This window comes from Rhinolophus hipposideros (genome assembly GCF_964194185.1).
Source record: "Rhinolophus hipposideros genome assembly, chromosome: 24".
Lineage (NCBI taxonomy): Eukaryota > Metazoa > Chordata > Mammalia > Chiroptera > Rhinolophidae > Rhinolophus > Rhinolophus hipposideros.
Window position 1 is genome coordinate 13,134,667 of NC_138070.1, and position 16,765 is coordinate 13,151,431.

General features: G+C 47.7%; 1 protein-coding gene across 1 annotated transcript; it reads left to right on the forward strand.

Annotated features, from left to right (window-relative positions):
* Positions 1-4,673: 4,673 nt before the first annotated feature.
* UNC119B (unc-119 lipid binding chaperone B) lies at positions 4,674-15,921 on the forward strand. The gene is made up of 5 exons (XM_081037665.1): positions 4,674-4,946; positions 7,589-7,702; positions 9,862-9,970; positions 10,074-10,246; positions 12,125-15,921. The coding sequence occupies exons 1-5, from the start codon at positions 4,703-4,705 to the stop codon at positions 12,235-12,237; spliced, it is 753 nt and encodes a 250-aa protein (XP_080893791.1). The 5' UTR covers positions 4,674-4,702; the 3' UTR covers positions 12,238-15,921.
* Positions 15,922-16,765: the final 844 nt, after the last annotated feature.

Sequence of the window (16,765 nt, forward strand, 5' to 3'; positions counted from 1 at the left end):
GTATACATTGGAAGGGGCAGAAAGTGCAGGAAGGATTCCCCCCCCCGTCATTTATCTGCCACGTTTTACAGCTGAGGAACATGAAACTAAAAAAGCTTCAGTAATCTATCCCATGCTGGTCAGTAAATGGTCAAGCCAGGACTCAAACCCAGTCTATCTGCCTACAAAACCCGTGTTCTTTCTAAGGCTGCAAGAATAATGATTATAGATACCCTTTATTGAGCCCTTGAAATGGGTAGGCAATGTGCTGAGCACTTTTACAGATGTTATCTGTTTAATCTTCAACAAGCCAGTTGGTATTAACCTTTAAGAGGTGAAGTGACTTGCCCAAGGCCACACAACTAGCAAAAGGTGGAGCTGGGATTGTATATGAGGACTCTGGCTCTCTACTGCCTTCCGTTTCCCCATGATGCTCTGTGACATGGTTCCTGAGCCTACCTGCTGTATTCCTCTAAGCAGAAATGGAGGCTGCTGGTTTTGGGAGAGGGAGGGAGAGTTTGGCCTACCTCCCTTAGTGATCCCTTGAAGGGCAGGATTCAGCACTGAGCTGTAAGAATGAAGCCAGTGTTAATGGAGTCCGTTCTCAGGGCCCAAATAAGCCAGGAGGCCCACAGAGCCTCTTTCTTAGCTTGAGCCCACCCATAATTGGAGTTCTTTACTAATTCAGATTTAGCTGTTACTATTTCAAGTAGCTTTGCATGAGCTGCCAGCTGGGGAAGAGACCTGAAGAAGCCCTGCTCTAGGGAGTTGCACGGAGGGAAATTGTCTGACAGAAGATCTTGGGCTAAGTGCCGGGGGTTGGGAAAAACCACTCCTTGGATCCAGATCTTAATCTTGCTAAGGAAATCAGGCTCCGGGTTGGCTGGAGCCGGTGTGTCGGACCTTTCTTCATACTTAGTCCCCCACCCCCCTGCATCCCCCATAGAGGGAGATGAGTTTTTCCAACGTTTACTGGAAAGCCTGTTGCTATAGCAGTGGTGGCGGTCAAGGCAGAAAGGAGGAGAAGCAGGAAAGTTCTGGAGTGGGCTTGCCTCTGCTCTCTGGCAACCTGAGATGGTAGACATCTCACTACGGTACTCTGCCGCAAGAGTTCAATGAGTTTTGTTTGTTGCTAGCCACTTACAATAGTAAAAATAACTCCACTTGCTTTTTGGCTTGGGCCTTGTACTAAGACTTGCTCTCCTGGGTTTCCTCACTGCTTCCACTTGAATCCATTTGCAGCTTCCTCAAGGCTGGTCCCCAGCTCCTTTCCTCTCAGCTCCGACCCGAGTATTCTTTTCGGTCACTGCACTTTCCAGCCTAGCTCCATGGCTTTACCCTGCTCTCAGCCCAGGGGTCCTGGAGAAAGAGGCCATGAAATACACTGCCTTGGCCACCTTTCCTGTGAGACGCTGCCCCTGGCACTGGCATAATGCTTTTTGTTGCTGTTTGCATCTCTTCTTCACAACAACCCTAGGAAAGACGTGTGACTAGCCTGATTTATAAATGAGAAGCCAAGGGCTCAAAGGGGATAAAGAACCTGCCCAAAGTCACATAACTGGTAAGTGGCAGAGTGAGGACCGGAACTCAGTTCGGTCTAACCTCAAATCCCGTGCTCTTAATGGTATGATGTACTGTTTTAAAAACGGAAGCTTTTGAATGTACATAACTGATGAAGCTGGGTGATGGTTACATGGAGGTTTTTGATATACTTCCTTCTCTGAAAAAGAAAGTAACCTATTAAGACTTAGTGATATAAAATGTATAAGTACTTTTAAAAAAATTATATGGGGTGCTGCAAAATATGAAAACTCATTCCTATCCCTCTAATCCCTAGAGAATAATGCAGATGAGTTTGGTGTCTATCATATACATTGCATATATAACATATTTATATAGTTAAACATTTATTGTGCACATGTGCAAGTATTTCTTTAGAATTCCATTAAGGAATTACTAGATCAAACAGTATATGCATTTAAAATTTTGCAAGTACTGCCCTCCACAAGGCTACATGAATTTTCACTTGCCTGAAATTCTCTTTGAAAACAGGTAGGATATAAATAATAAATTCATGTCTTTTAAAAAAAGCCCTCAGTCAGGGAAAGAAGTGACTTGGGTGCTAGAGAAATTGTTAGTGCTCTGTCCCGGACCGTAAGGCATGCCTGCAATCCAGCCAAAACTCGCTGACTCGATGCCTGCCACCTATAAGGAGGGCTGAACTTGCCGGTGTCGGCAGGAAAAGCCCTCATGCTTACCTTGGCTGCACCAGCTCCGGGCCCCACCTGCCTGGCCTGATCTGAGGCAGACTGCCTGGCTACTCTGGGACTGGCCTGGAACACAGCCACTGTCACACCTCTTACAGTGAGGGAAACGAGCAGCAGAAGGAGAGGGACTCGCAGAGCACTGAACTGGGGTAAAAGGGAGGCCTTTCTACTCGTTTCCTGGGCTCTAACACAGGGAAACCTTGGGGTTACTATTTAATGCAGTAAATCTCTTATTTTCCTTTTAACCTCAAACGGGTTTAGTATATGCACTTTTCAAAAAACTTTTAAAAGAGCGTTTTGACCTACCTTAGGGAGATTGGAGGTTACAGTCCTATTTTTTCCTACTCCTTTTTAAAAAGGGATATATATATATATATATATATATATATATATATATATATTCTTTTTTGTATTTTCTCTTCTCCTAAAGACATAATCTTTTCCTTTTAACCACAATTCATAGGTGGTGACTAGAGAGAGTTCCTTATGTGGTAGTATTTATTTAATTTTTTTCAATAGAAAAAAGTGATTGAGTTTGCTTTTAATTTTATGAGAAAATAAGGCTACTTTGGCTTAGTGTCTACCTTCCAGAAATAGATCCTAAGATTTTTATAAGTACACAAGCAGCCCATGATCATAGGTTTGTTGTGATAAAGTAGCACAGAGCAGCTCTGAATAGTGTCACCACTGAATATATCCCCATTTAGTCCCTTCAACACTTTTCCCCCCGAGGGAACCACCATTAATACTTTAGTGTATATCCAAACCCTTTCCTTTGCATCTACAAATACACTTCTATGTATTCATATACTTTTTATTTTAAACAAATGGGATTCTGATTTTTCCCTTCACTGAATATAGCTTTGAGATGTCTCCATACTAGTACATGTAGGTGGATCTCATTCTTTTAAACAGCTGCATAACATGAGTGCAACTATAATGTATTGTAATTTTGCAGTGTTACAAATGGTCCTGCAGTAAATACCTTTGTGCTTACATGTAGGCTAAGTTCCTGGATGTGGAATTGCAGGTAAAGGGGTTAATACATTTGTGATCCTTAGCAAGAGAAAAGCTGGGGTCCACATAACTCTAGTCCTGGTGCTCCTGAAAACAAAGGTTCAGTGAGCAAGTGGGTGTGGGAAGTGGCTGCACGCTAAACCCCCCTATTGGTGATTCACAATCAAGTAGCATATTAAAAGTTCTGGAAATTCATCGCTAACCACTCACTGCTGAATGGTTTAAAAAGTCATTTGCAATGGGGAAGACTTCAATTCTTTGTACACATCTATTGAAATTTCCCTGAACAGTTGGTAAGTGCCACCCAGTGGTAATTTCTCAAACACAGGACGGACAGCACTTAGCTAGGAACTTGGCCACATACTGTTCCACCTGGCTGGGCAACTGGGGTGGAGTCAGGTTTGGATTTTGTCCAGGAATGAGGCTAGGCTTGTCAACCCCTCCCCAACCCCTCCCATCAGGTGAGAGGGACCCAGCAAGGCCTGGCATAAATGAAGTCTTGAGGCTGACCACGTGGAGAGGGGAGAGTTTCATTCTGCCCTGTCTGGCTGAGAGGTGAAATCAGACTTAGCAGACACACTTTTCATTAGTCAGGCCCAGGCCTCCAAAGCAGAGGTCACTTGGGGTATAAGAGGGCAGCCTTCCCTCACCCCCCACCCATCTTGTCCAATTGGTGAAATCATGGTTAACTACCAAGGTTCAGTAGAGAGGTCACCGCTATGAAGCCTCTCCCCTATCCCCCAGACCAGTGCTGTATACTCTGATAGCACCTTTGCTGTACCTCTGTCACAGCAGTCAGCACTCTGGTTTGTCCTCTAGTTGGTTCATTATATTATTGGGCTCATTCATTCAATCAATCATTATTGAGCACCCACCACGTGTCAGGCATTAACTAGACTGCCCAGTACAATGGTGAATAAGGCAGACCCAGTTCCTAACCTCATTCATATTCTTATATTCCCTGTAGCTCGGCCCAGTGTCTAGTCCAAAGCCTGGCACAGTAGGGTTTAGGAATGATAATCTAATTGGAAAGCTGCCTTTGCATAACAAGCACTATTTTAACTTACCTTCTGTGCTACAGATTTAAAAACATTTTCTCCAACAGCTTATTTTTTTAAAAACATTTTCTCAAGATGCCTTGACTACAATTTATATGACGAGTCACTTGACCGTACAAGATCTTTTTTAAAACATTTGGGGTGACTTTTGGGGCCTGATGCAGTGTCTGGGGGGGTAGAAAGTTCTAAGACACCCTAGGGCCCATTACCTGGCTGTAACAAAGCTGGTGAAAGGGCGGCCTGACGCGGCCCCGCAGGCCCCGCCCCTCCAGGCCCCGCCCCTCCCTGCCCCCGCCCCTCCCCAGGTGCCATCCCGGGCCACGCCCCCGCTCTCCATAGTTACGGCGCTGTGGAGGCGGCGGCCATCTTGGCGGCGGAGCGATGAGCGGGTCGAACCCGAAGGCGGCGGCCGCTGGGCCGACGGCTGGGCCCCGGGGGCTGGTGACTAGCAAGGAGGAGAAAAAAAAGGCAGGCGGCGGCGTCTTGAACCGGCTCAAAGCGCGGCGGCAGGCACCCCACCACGCGGCCGACGACGGCATCGGGGCAGCGGTCACGGAACAGGAGCTACTGGCTCTGGACACCATCCGGCCCGAGCACGTCCTGCGCCTCAGCCGGGTCACCGAGAGTGAGTGCGGGGCCGGCCGCGCCCTCCCCTCGCGCCGGGGCCCGGGCTCCTTGCAGCCTTCAGCGGAGCTGGCTGCTCGGGGTCCACCTTTTCCTGTCCGGCCGGCCAGGCCACGCTGCCCACCGCTCCGCCGTGCGGGGCCTGCGCTCCCCACCCTCACCTACGCCTTGTTGGGAAGCGGTTCCTCTCGAGCTTGGCTGCATTTTCCTGGGTCCGGCCACACCGGCCTCTCCTTGGCCGGCCCCAGATGAGCCGTTCCCCTCCTCAGCTGGACTTCCTTGTAGGAGGCCTCTTAGCTTAACCGGGTCCTCCTGAGCCTGGTAACTGGGCCCCCCACCCATCAGTGAAGTTCCGGCTCAGCCAGGTCCCTTTCCCTGTCTACTCCCAGCTTCTGCAGCCTTCTGCCAGCCCAGAACCTTACCTGCTTTCTCTGCGTTTCCCTCCATTCCGGCTCCCGACAGCCTCTCCCCTCCTTGCAGCCTACCCTGGCCCCTACCCCTTTTGGCCCCAAGCATTGCCCCCTTGTGTGCAGGTGTGTGCTTCCTCAAACTCATTGTCATGGCATTTCATGCAAATTTAAACCTCTGCCACGTTAAAAAAAAAATTCTTAAAGTTTCCGTGTATGTACAAAATCCGAAATGGGAATCGTGCCTTTGACATTTGTTCTAGTGAATTAAGAATTATGTCAGGATTTCAGAAATGAGTTTCTGGCAGAAAATGCAACCATCCTACTACAGCTTTTCATTGGTAACGTGTTTCCACAAAAATAAGACCTAACCGGAAATAAGTTCTAGCATGATTTTTCAGGACAGTCCCCTGAACATAAGCCCTAATGCGTCTTTTGGAGCAAAAATTAATATAACACTATGGGTGGGAAGGAATATATTGCCCACCCACTACTCTGTATCTCCTCTCTTTTTCAGTTCTCTTCCTAGCTAAGCCCTGACGTTTTTTTCTCTTGCTGCTATTTCCCCTAAGAGTTTGCCGTCACCTGGTTAGGCCCAGACTTCTAACTCTGCAGTACCAGGACTCCTTTGATGTCTGTAGTGTTACCGGCTGAGTTGCTTGCATGATCAGCTCAGGGCTGCTCAGGTGTACCTCAGGGAGCTGGTGGCACCTCCAGGGATTTGGGGATGGGAATTTGTGGGAAAGGCCTTGGTCCAGACTGAATCAAAGGGAATTTCCATCTCCTAAAATAGTTTTAATTTGATTCTGGATATTTTGATGTCCCCATTTTCCACCACTGTTTGGGTTGGGACTGTCCTCTGCCTCCCTGAGTATATCTTTAGAAAGTCTTGCTATTCAGTTTCATTGAAACATTGTGAAAAAGCAGCTTTTGTTCTGACCCAGTTTTCATTTGGGGCTCTGAAGGTACACAAATGCTTATCAGCTGGTCTTCCTAACCTCATGCTTTCTTCTGGTACCAGGGCTGAATTAGGCCATTCTAATGCCTGGCGCTAAGCAGCATTGTTTGTGGACACTCAGGCCCTGTGTAGGAGCTTGGGATTGATGCTCTGCAGCTTTTGGAGAAAGCCACAGGTCAGGGCTTGGTGACCTCTAGATTTTATTACTCTTCTTAAACTCTATTCCTTTCCGCAAGCTATCTGTTGAGTACCCTCGAAAGGTGCAGAACCAATTTCAGCCTTTTTGGGAGTTACAAAATAATCAGTAGCTCTCAAATTTGCCATCTTACTGGAGAGACAGCTTGTAAAACATGAAACAACTAACACAAGCAGGCAAGATAAGATGAAAGTGCTAGAATGAGTTGTGGAGAAGATGCTGTCAGGAGTCATCCAGAAAGAAATCAGTGAAATTTGCTCTGATCAGTATTTTGATTAGCTGCTCAGGTTGTTGTGGGCTCTATTTCACTTTGGCCTGATGCCCTCTCTCACTGGCAGATTGTTCTGCCTCCTGTGTAAGTATGGCCCACCACCTGATTTTGTACAGCCCCAAGCTAAAAATGGTTCTAACATTTTTAAATAGTTGGGACGGTGGTGGGGGGGAAGGAATACTGTCTTGCAACTCATGGTTATATAAAATTCATATTTCAGTGTCCATAAATAGTTATATTAGAATACAGCCATGGCCATTCATTGATGTGTTGTCTGGCTGCTTTTGCATTACAGTGACAGACTTGAGTAGTTGTGACAGAGACTGAGTGGCCGCAGAGCCTAAATTATTTATGATCTGGTCCTTTACAGAATAAGTTTGCCGATCTCTGCTTGGTGATACCCAAGTTTGGTAAACAAGCACTGTATTAGCCATTAGATCAGTATAAGTGTTTAAAAATGGATTTCTAAAAAAATTCTGCCCTTTTGTGACATCCCTTTTGTTGACAGTTTATGAAAGGTTTGTAGGCCATTTTTGAGGTGTTTCCAAAGAAATCTTTTTTTAAAATCCCTGTTTCTAAACGTGTGATGATAATCTTTCATCCAAGCCAAGTCCGTGCTCTTTTTTTCTTTCTTGGATCCCCTCGTACTCTACACAGCACTTTTGCTTATAACATAAGAGGAAGTTTTTGTGTTTGTTTTAAGTGCACTGGGTAAGGAAGAAACCTGAGTTTGCTTAAAAACTTGAGAGGAACATGAACGGTAGTTTTGGAGGGTTATTTAATGGCATTGTTCCCTCGCTCTCATTTTCAGATTATTTATGTAAACCCGAAGACAACATCTACAGTATTGATTTCACCCGCTTCAAAATTCGCGATTTGGAGACAGGGACGGTGCTCTTTGAGATTGCCAAACCTTGTGTTTCAGGTAAGCCTCTATATCATAGCAGTCACTTGATAGTTGGAGCAACAGGCCTTTGAAGCTTGAATTTTTGTGTGCCATTGCATCCTGTGTCATGGACGCCGGTGTGTCCCATTTCCATCACTCCCTGAAGCCCGGCCTGCCAGTCGTGCTGGTTTGAAACTGTGTTGAGAGGCTGGTGTTTGTTGAGTAGCTGCTCTGTGCTGGTCACTGTGTTCCACAGCTTTTTGTTTACATCAGCTCATGTAATCCTCATACGTCTGGGAGGAGTTAGTATCCCCATTTTACAGATAAGGAAACTGAGGCCCAGAATTTCCCAGTGACTTTCCTAAAGTCCTGTGCTCTTTCATCTTACCATATTGCCTCCACTTAGGAAAGGAGTCTTTGAAATGAAGCTGTCATGAGCTTTGATTCCTGGGGACACTCTGGAAGGTGACGCTGAGGATTCCAGTACAGACCATGAGACAGTGTCACCTCTCTTCTCCTTCTCTTTCTTTTAAATAGTGTCTCGTAGTTTCCAGTAGGTCCTAGTTTGGATTTTAATCTCCATCATTTTCTGGATGAACAGAAAGCCCAGGCATAAGAACTCATCTAGTTAGGATTCCTTAAATTAGCCTTGAATAGGTGTTTCCTGTGCTTGTGATGCAGTTCCAGGGTGATTCATTTCTGGTTGGGGAACCACACTGTCTTTGGAGTCCATCACTGAACAGTTAGCACCCCCTGGAGTTAGTTACTAGAACACCAGTAGAGATAACCCATCAGAGTATCAACTGGCATCTGTATTAGTAACTTTTTTTGCAAAGTTTTTCCCATCTGATTGCTACTCAGAAAGAGCCTGTAAATTTGGTAAGGCAGGTATTAGTACCCCAGGTAAGTCAAAAGACTTTCCTGAGAAAGTCTCAGCTCTGGATAATTGCACAGCCACGGCCAGAGCCCTGGTCTAGTGATCCCACCCAGTAGTCTTTACGCTGCTATAATCTAGTACTGAGCAAGGTGCCTGAAGGCTTCAGCTTGGGGGCCCTAAGCTTGATTTGGGAGGGTCAGGGCCAGCTGGCTTCCTGGGTCTGTGGAGTTCACATCTGTAAGCCACGTGTTCCAGTACTTAGGATGTTTCACGGATCCCGGGACTACTTCCAGGTATGTGGCTTTGAACTCACCTGCAGAGACTCTCAAAATACTTTGCTTTTCAACCTCTCCAGGACCTTTTCAACCTTTAAGGACCTTGATTCACTTGGAACATGCTCACACCAAATCATACCCTTCAGCAGCACTTGTTCTGATGAGCTGTTCTGAGAAGATTGGCCTGCCTCTCTTTGAATCATATTGTTGGAGCCAGGGCTCCAGAGTCTTTGGGTACGAACCCTACTCAGTCTGGTTGCCCAGTTGCTCTTGGCTTGTCACAGGCAGAGACGTTTGATGCTGAAAAAGACTTCTCTTGTGTTGCACCCACGTTCAGCGTAGACCTAGAGAAAATATCCTTGCTGGACACTGGGTGGCTACTTGAGGGAGATAGCTCTTTGTTCTCATTAGAACGGTTCTGCGATTCATTTTACAAATCTTTCATTTCCTGGGTTCAAGAATGGACTAAACCAAGGACCATCATCACCCTCGTGGACCCTCATTCAGGTCCCACATACTCGTTCACTGCCCATCTGCTTCACCCTTTTCCGGGTGGGCAGTGTTGGGCTGGTGTGACCTGGCATAGGCATTCATCCAAGGAAGTACAGTACCCCAAGGCTGTAGGTCAGTGTCTGCCATTTAAATAACACAATCCTTTCTCGGGGTTTGTCTTTGCTGCGTGTCAGAAAGGTTTACGTTCTCTGAAGGAGGCTTCTGACTAGCTGCAGCTTTCGTAGTCTCATTCTTTTGGTGAGTGACTGGCACGTGAACTTGGTCATCAGGCCCTCAGTGAGATGCACCAGGATTCAAATCCCTGCCCCCCCGCACTTACTGTTTGGGAGACTTTGGACATGTGACTTAACCTCTCTGAGCTTGAGCTTCCTGATGTGTAAAATGGAGAGAACAGGCACACCTCACAGTGTGGTTCTAGCTCAGCACAGTGCCCATCAGCCATCCTACTGTTCGTGCCGGTGCTGCTCAGGGGTTGTGCTGTTTGGGTTGGTGGTGCCGACATGGTGCGCTCCAGATTCTGTGTGCACTTGCAGGCCAAGAGGAAGAAGAGGAGGAAGGTGGAGATGTGGACCTCAGCGCAGGACGTTTCGTCCGCTATCAGTTCACACCAGCATTTCTCCGCCTCCGGACAGTCGGGGCGACGTGAGTACCAGTATTCTCTGAGGGGAGAACATCCTGCTGTTTACAGGTTGTCTTTCGGGGCAGGAGGCGGCAAAGTAGGGCTCACAGAGGTTTATTTTTTCAGGGTGGAGTTCACCGTGGGAGACAAACCTGTGTCAAACTTCCGGATGATCGAGCGGCACTACTTCCGGGAACGCTTGCTGAAAAACTTTGACTTTGATTTTGGTTTCTGTATCCCCAGCAGCAGGAACACTTGTGAACACATCTATGAGTTTCCCCAGCTTTCTGAGGATGTCAGTACGTACACCCCGACTCAGGCAGCGTGCTAGTTTCTTAGGGCGACAGGAACGAGCCCTGAGACCCATCTGGTCCAACGCCCTCGTTTGGCTGAGGCGGGAATCGGGACCTGACGCATCTCTAGTCGTTTGCCCTAGGCTCCTCATTTCTCATTGTTCCCGCCTAATGTTTCCAACGTGGGCACTTCCTGTAAGGCGCAGGGAAGATGTGAATACCAGCCGTCCCTTTTAGGTGCCGGCTATGGGAAAGGGCGGGACTGAGGGCGATAAGAGCAGGCACATCCTGCAGCCCGAGGAGATAAGCACCTCTTCTCTCCGCGGTTAGGCAGTTTCCCACTGTGTTGGAGCCTTCAGCTCCTTGCTCGGCACTCTGTTAACCCTTCACATTTTCCTTAATCACAGCTAGATGTGAAACGGGCTACGTAGAATCGTAGGTCTGAGGACCTCCTCTGGCTCATTCTCTGCAAGTAGAAGGGGGATTAGATAAACTGTTAGAATAGGTCCACCAGGAAGTAGGGGGCTCTTACAGGTTTTGGAGCAGCGCCAGTGACATGATGCAACACTGTCTTAGAAGAGCAGTCCTGTCCTGCGGTGGAAGAACTGGGGAACGCGCCAGAGGGAGAAGGCGAGGCAAGGGAAGATAGGGACTTCATTAAAGAGCAAGAACAGGCTTTTGCAGTTTCAGTGACTTTGGTCTAGCTATCTCAGGGCTGCAGCCTACATTGGGAATTAGGGAAACTGATCCCGAACAATGGGGATATGAGCGGGATCCTATGGGTAGCGGTGGGATTTATTTAGTTGGGTTGTGAGGAAGGATCTACATATAATGACTGGTTTTCTCAGAATCCCAGGTCCTTAAAATTGTCATATTCTCACAACCAGGTATTCTACTTGTGTGGCAATGCTGTCCCCAGGTAAAATGAGGATTGCGAAGATGTGGGACAAGTGTTCATGACAGCAGCTGGGCCTGGTTTGAACTCAGCTCTCAAGCTGGGCTGGGCTGTGTAGATACTTGAAAGAAAAGATTATACCATTTCAAATTTTTACCTAGGGCAATATAACTTCTTGAAACCAGACAAGCTAAACACGCAGTGAAGGTCACATTCTGGATTTAGACCAAACCACTTTGGCCTGGGTGGGTTCAAAGGACTTGAACAATGTTTCACCTTTTTAGAACTGGTGAAAAATAGCATTTCCTCCCGAGGACTCAAAATAGCATGTAATTATTAACTCAAGACTGACCGGAGGTAGTGACTGTTTAATTCTCTGGACTCTCCAGCCTAGTTAAAGAGGTCTGGGTAATGGCCTGAACAAACAGGAGGTTTAAATCTGGATGCCAAGACAGGCAGGCCTTTTGCTGAATCATTTCCAAGTTAATACCCTGATCCATCTCTGGAGAAGTCTCCTTACGCTTTGTCCCTCTGTACTCATGTACACCTCGAATTCCTTTGGTTGCCAGGGGTGTCTGTGGGCAGTGGCACAGTGAGGCACAGCTTTCTGAATTTGGACCAGAATGTCTAGGGGAACAGACTGGAAGCCCTGAGAAAATAAGCTGCTCTGGGCCATGTTGGTAAAAGGGTAAGCCCATTCTCTGGGGGTGCTGACCCGGAGTCCAGGCTGGGGATCACCAAGGAGGGACTGTCAGAGAGTTGTTTGCATCGTGGTCTTGAAGTAGGTACCATGTTCAGTGTGGGGACCGCTGTGGTAACCGGTTCTCCGCAGCTCTCAAAAGCTGGCTCCCTCTGTTCTGACTTCATTCTTCTGGGAGAGTGTCCTCACATTTTCCAGAAGGCCCAGCGTCTGAATTTTAGAGAGGATGCTAAGTTCCCGCCTAGCCCATGGGGCAGACTTACACTTTTTTTATTTCCCTGGTTTGCAGTTCGTCTGATGATTGAAAATCCCTACGAGACCCGTTCTGACAGCTTCTACTTTGTTGAGAACAAGCTGATAATGCACAACAAAGCTGATTATGCCTATAATGGAGGCCAGTAACTGCTGCAGGACCGAACAGAGGAGGTGCTTTGCTGTGGCCCGAGGTCCTGGCACATGAAGGTGGCTGAAGCTGCTGTTAGTCAACACACATCTGGAACCTCGCCCCAGGAAGCCGAGGGTGGGGTGGCAGTTTCCTGTGCTCCAAGAGAGGTGCCAAGCAGTGCTGTGTTTCCTTTCCCAGTATTTTTTCTTCCCTTTCTATCCCAGCCCTTAGGTCACAGAGGTACTATAGTAAAAGTATAAGATTAGGAAAGGCTCTTGGAATCCAGATAAAAAAGAGTTTATTTTCATGTAGTCATTGCTGCCTATTGGTTGACCTGACGAGCCCGGGTCTCTGTGGCAGAGCTGTGCCCGGGTGAGAAAGTTCTGGCCGGCCCGTCTGCCGGTTAGCAGCTCTTCTGTAGGTTCCTAGGTGCTGTGGGAAGCTGCAAGGCCAGCCTCTTCAGGCATTTCTTATCACTTCCGGTGTTGCCATCAGCACAATCTGACCTTACCCTGTGCATAGTTGTAAACCAACTGGAAAGAAACTTGAAAGGGGGTGGAGTGGGGGAGTGGTGCCAAGAGTTGAGGCACTAGGGATGGGTAAGGCTGCCAAGCCGAATGATCCATTTTAGGGAGAGGCCTGCTTACCTGTCTGGCTTCCAGGATCCTCAGCCAGTCCTGGGGATCCAGCAAGGTGTCAGCCTGGCAGTGCCTTCTTGTTCTCATTTTGGAGGAAAGATGACCTCGCTCTGCATCTCCCAACTCCTCACTTTTGAGTATCTCCTGAAATAGAATGTGTCAGTTTTGCTCTTGGAACAATGGTCTCTCTCGAGGCCGGAGCAGGCCTCATTGTGTGTGTGTGTGGTTTTGTTTTGCTTTCTAGGCTTCTTTTTGGGAGGTTTTATAAAATGTCAGTGGTGTTCCTAGAGTATGTGATGTGCAGTTAGACTTCTGATCGTACTAATAAGGCTCCCGGGGCGCATCTGGCTCGCGTTGGGGCCAGGATGAACCAGCAGATCCTAAAGGAGGCATTTGGTTTTTCTTACACAGCATGGCCTGGAGGACTGGCTCTTGATGGGGCTTTGCCTCCGAAACCCTGTAGATTTCTTATTCAGGATTTTCCTCTCTGCCTTTCTACTGAAGTAGTTTCTGGAACCATCCTGGCGGGTCAGATCTAAGTAATGTATATCTAGCTGATCCTTCAGATGCTAGTTGGAATTGTTTTGGGTGGTAGGCCCCTCAGCCTGTTTCACCTGTTCCAGTCAGAGAGGTGGGTTCTCAGAAACGCTTCCTTGCACGTCCTGCTACTTCTGTCCGCAGGCCTTTATTGGATAGACTTCCATCTCCTTTGCTCCCTGCGGTCTGACTGTGTGGGTAGCCTTAGGTGCTCCACCCGAACTCCGTAAGACTGTTGTTGCCAGGATTTAGCCTTGATAGGAAAGGGGCAGTAGGAAGGACTCAGGTCTGTGGTAATAGTCACTGTGCGTGCGGCGTCACAGCCACTGTGACAGGGGAGTTGTTTCCCAGGGCGCTTGGGAGGAAGGCCATGTGGGGCCAGGGAAAGAAGGGCCAGCACTTGGCCACAGAAGCCCCTGTGCATTCACTGACCAGTGTTGCTCCCAGTTTGGATTCTAGAGCGTGAGTGGCCTTGAACCTTGGCCCAGTGCTTTGTGCCAGGCCAGAGTCTGGGCTGTGCCAGATGCCGACAGCTTTCTCACTGAGCAAACCCTGGCTCAGCCCTGTGTGCCAGCACTGGATCTAGTCACTGAGGGAAGGAAGAGACCGGGCACCTGCAGACCGGGGAATCTCAGACCTGGAGCCGACTACAAACCAGGTGCCTTACATGGGGCCCTGCCCCATACGCTGCTGGGGAAGTTGCCTCATCCTCATTCCCTCCCCGTCTGCAGACACACAGCACTGCCTCCGGTCCTGTTTCTCTTCGTGCCTCCTCTGACACATCTGTGTGTCCGGTCGAGCTTCAGAATCACCCCTTCTCTCTGTGACAAGCTGCTGGGGAGAGTTTCTACCTTTGGTATTTATCATCTAGGAGGTGGTCTCTGGAGCTGCCCAGAACCCTGCTCAGTAGAGTGTGTGTTGGAAATGTGTGCCAGGGCAGACTGTGTCTTGTCCACTGTGGGCTCCGAGCTGCCGTGTTAGCTTTTGCTAGCAGGAGGACCCAGAGGGCAGAAGAGGGAGGCACTCTGGCGCGAATAGTGATAAGTCCTCTTCCCCGTTAGTTTGCCTTACTTAGTCTCACTGGAGACCATTTTGAGACCAAGTGTTCAAACTGCCTGGCAGGACAGGATTTGCCATCTTTTACGATGGAAGGTCTGGTGTTCTCTACCTGAGACTCTGGATTCTTGTGTCTAGCTACTCAGGAAATCTTGAGAAGCATTGCTACTCTGGGGTGTTCACCAGGGTGAAGTTGAAATTCAAGCTTTTGTACTTGAATTGGAGAGAGACTTGGAAGTCATACTTTCTCTGAAAGTAGCTGAACCAATCAGAAGTTGAATCAGGAGGCCGTTATTAAGGAATCTGGACTGTTTGTTGATAGCCATTAACTTTTGGGTGATACAATGGGAGGAAAAAAACCTCGCTGTGTGGGAGGCTGTGCCGTTGTTCAGAGCTAGCATCTGAGAGGCAGCTCCTGGAGGGAGTGCATTCCAGTGGATGCCGGCCCACCTGGTACCATGGGGCCCGCCGCCTGCTCCCCTCCCTTCCTCTCCTGTCTTGCTCTCGTCCCTCTGCCTTGGAATCTCCTGGGAGAGAGCCTCTTTTCCTGTGAAGCCTTTGGGCTAAGATACCCTTCTAGCTTCTCCAAAGAAAATCCTGGTTTATTTAATTCTATGTTCTACAGAGTAAACAGAAGAAATAACAACTAACTAGTTCTGGGTTAAAGGAGGCTCTCCTTATGTATTAGCTCAAAGCTGCCTTGTGCAGGCAGTTTTCAGGGGCGTGTAGGACTTCCTGAAGACACCCAGAGTCTGGGCCATCTGATTCCCAAATAGCGGTGGTGATTTGGGGAGGTTCGGGCTAACTAACCATAGCCTGGCGATTCTTGCAATGGCAGTGAGTGGGGAATCCTCCCCTTATTTTTTCAGTTGAAGTGAACTCCTTTGTGGAGTGGGTTTAATAGGCTGTGTCTAATGTACAAATAGGAGGAGTCTTGCCTTGGTGTGTCCTGCCACCCTGGTAGGCTCCCAGGGTACTCTTTTTCTTCTGTAAAGTCACTTTCTCTAGTGGCCATTGTCACTATGATGTCAGTGAGGTTTGGGGAATGGGGACAGTCCTAAAAATTCCAGCAGACTCCTTGCTGGTGCACGAATATCCCTGATACATGTAGAGGGTGCTGCTGTACCTGGTGTGGAAGCCTACTTATCAGATATCCTGTTACGCACATTCTGTTACAGAACATCTTAGCCGCAGGAAGGAGCTGGGGGAGGCGATTTACCCCTTGTTTTACAAAGGATCATGTAAAGTCATTGAAGTTTTGAAAGTCTATTTTTCCCTGTAAATCTATTTTTCACAGAATATAAGAAACATCAATGACCTGATCTGCCCTTCCTCCTCTTTCCCCTTCGCCTAACCCTTATTCCAGTTTGTATTGTCTTTGGGTCCAAAGTAAACTGGGTGATTTATTTGTATAAAATGTTATTTTGCCACAAGAGACAAATAAAAGATTTTCACAGTATGTGTACCCTCTCTTGTCTCCTGACTGGGCCCCTTATGTTACTGGGGGGAGAGGGCGAAAAGTATGGGATGGAGGAGGCCTTTCTGTAAATAGTTTGAACATAGCTGGTTTCTAGGATGATTGGGGAACAGTATTGGGCTTTGGGTTTAACATTTTCGCTTTATTTTGCTGGAGGGCTTTGAGAATTAAAAATTTATGTATATATTTAAAAAGGTTTATTAGGTGTACTTTAGAAAAATTCAACTTGTTTAAGAATATAGTTTAGGGGTAGCCTGGTGGCTCAGTTGTTTAGAGCACGAGCTGTGAACAAGAGGGTTGTCGGTTCCATTCCCACATAGGCCAGTGAGCTGCGCCTTCCACAACTAGATTGAAAACGACTTGACTTGGAGCTGATGGATCCTGGAAAAACACACTGTTCCTCAATATTACCCAATTAAAAAAAAGTATAGTTTAATGTGTTGACAAATGTATCCAGTCTTAATACCCCATCACAATCACACAGAGCATTTCCATGGCCCCAAAAAGTTCCCTCCAGTTCCTGGTGTGTGGGCCAGTTCCCTCCTTTCACCCCAGCCCCTTGTCACTGCTTTCTGTCTCTGTTGGAGAGCTTGCACACCTTTAATATGAAACATCCATGTTTAAGGTTACAAACAATATAATTTTATAAGTCTGGTTTAGATGGTCTGGGGCACCTGAAGCAATTATTGACCTCTGCCCAAAAACTCCACTCAGCATTTCCCCTTCTTTCTTCTACTTTTCCGTTTTTCCCTCTACCCAGGGCTGGTGACCGGGTGGGGGTGATGGAAAGGTGAGAAAGACCTCAGAGCATTTGCCAATGACAGTGATTCGTTTGGC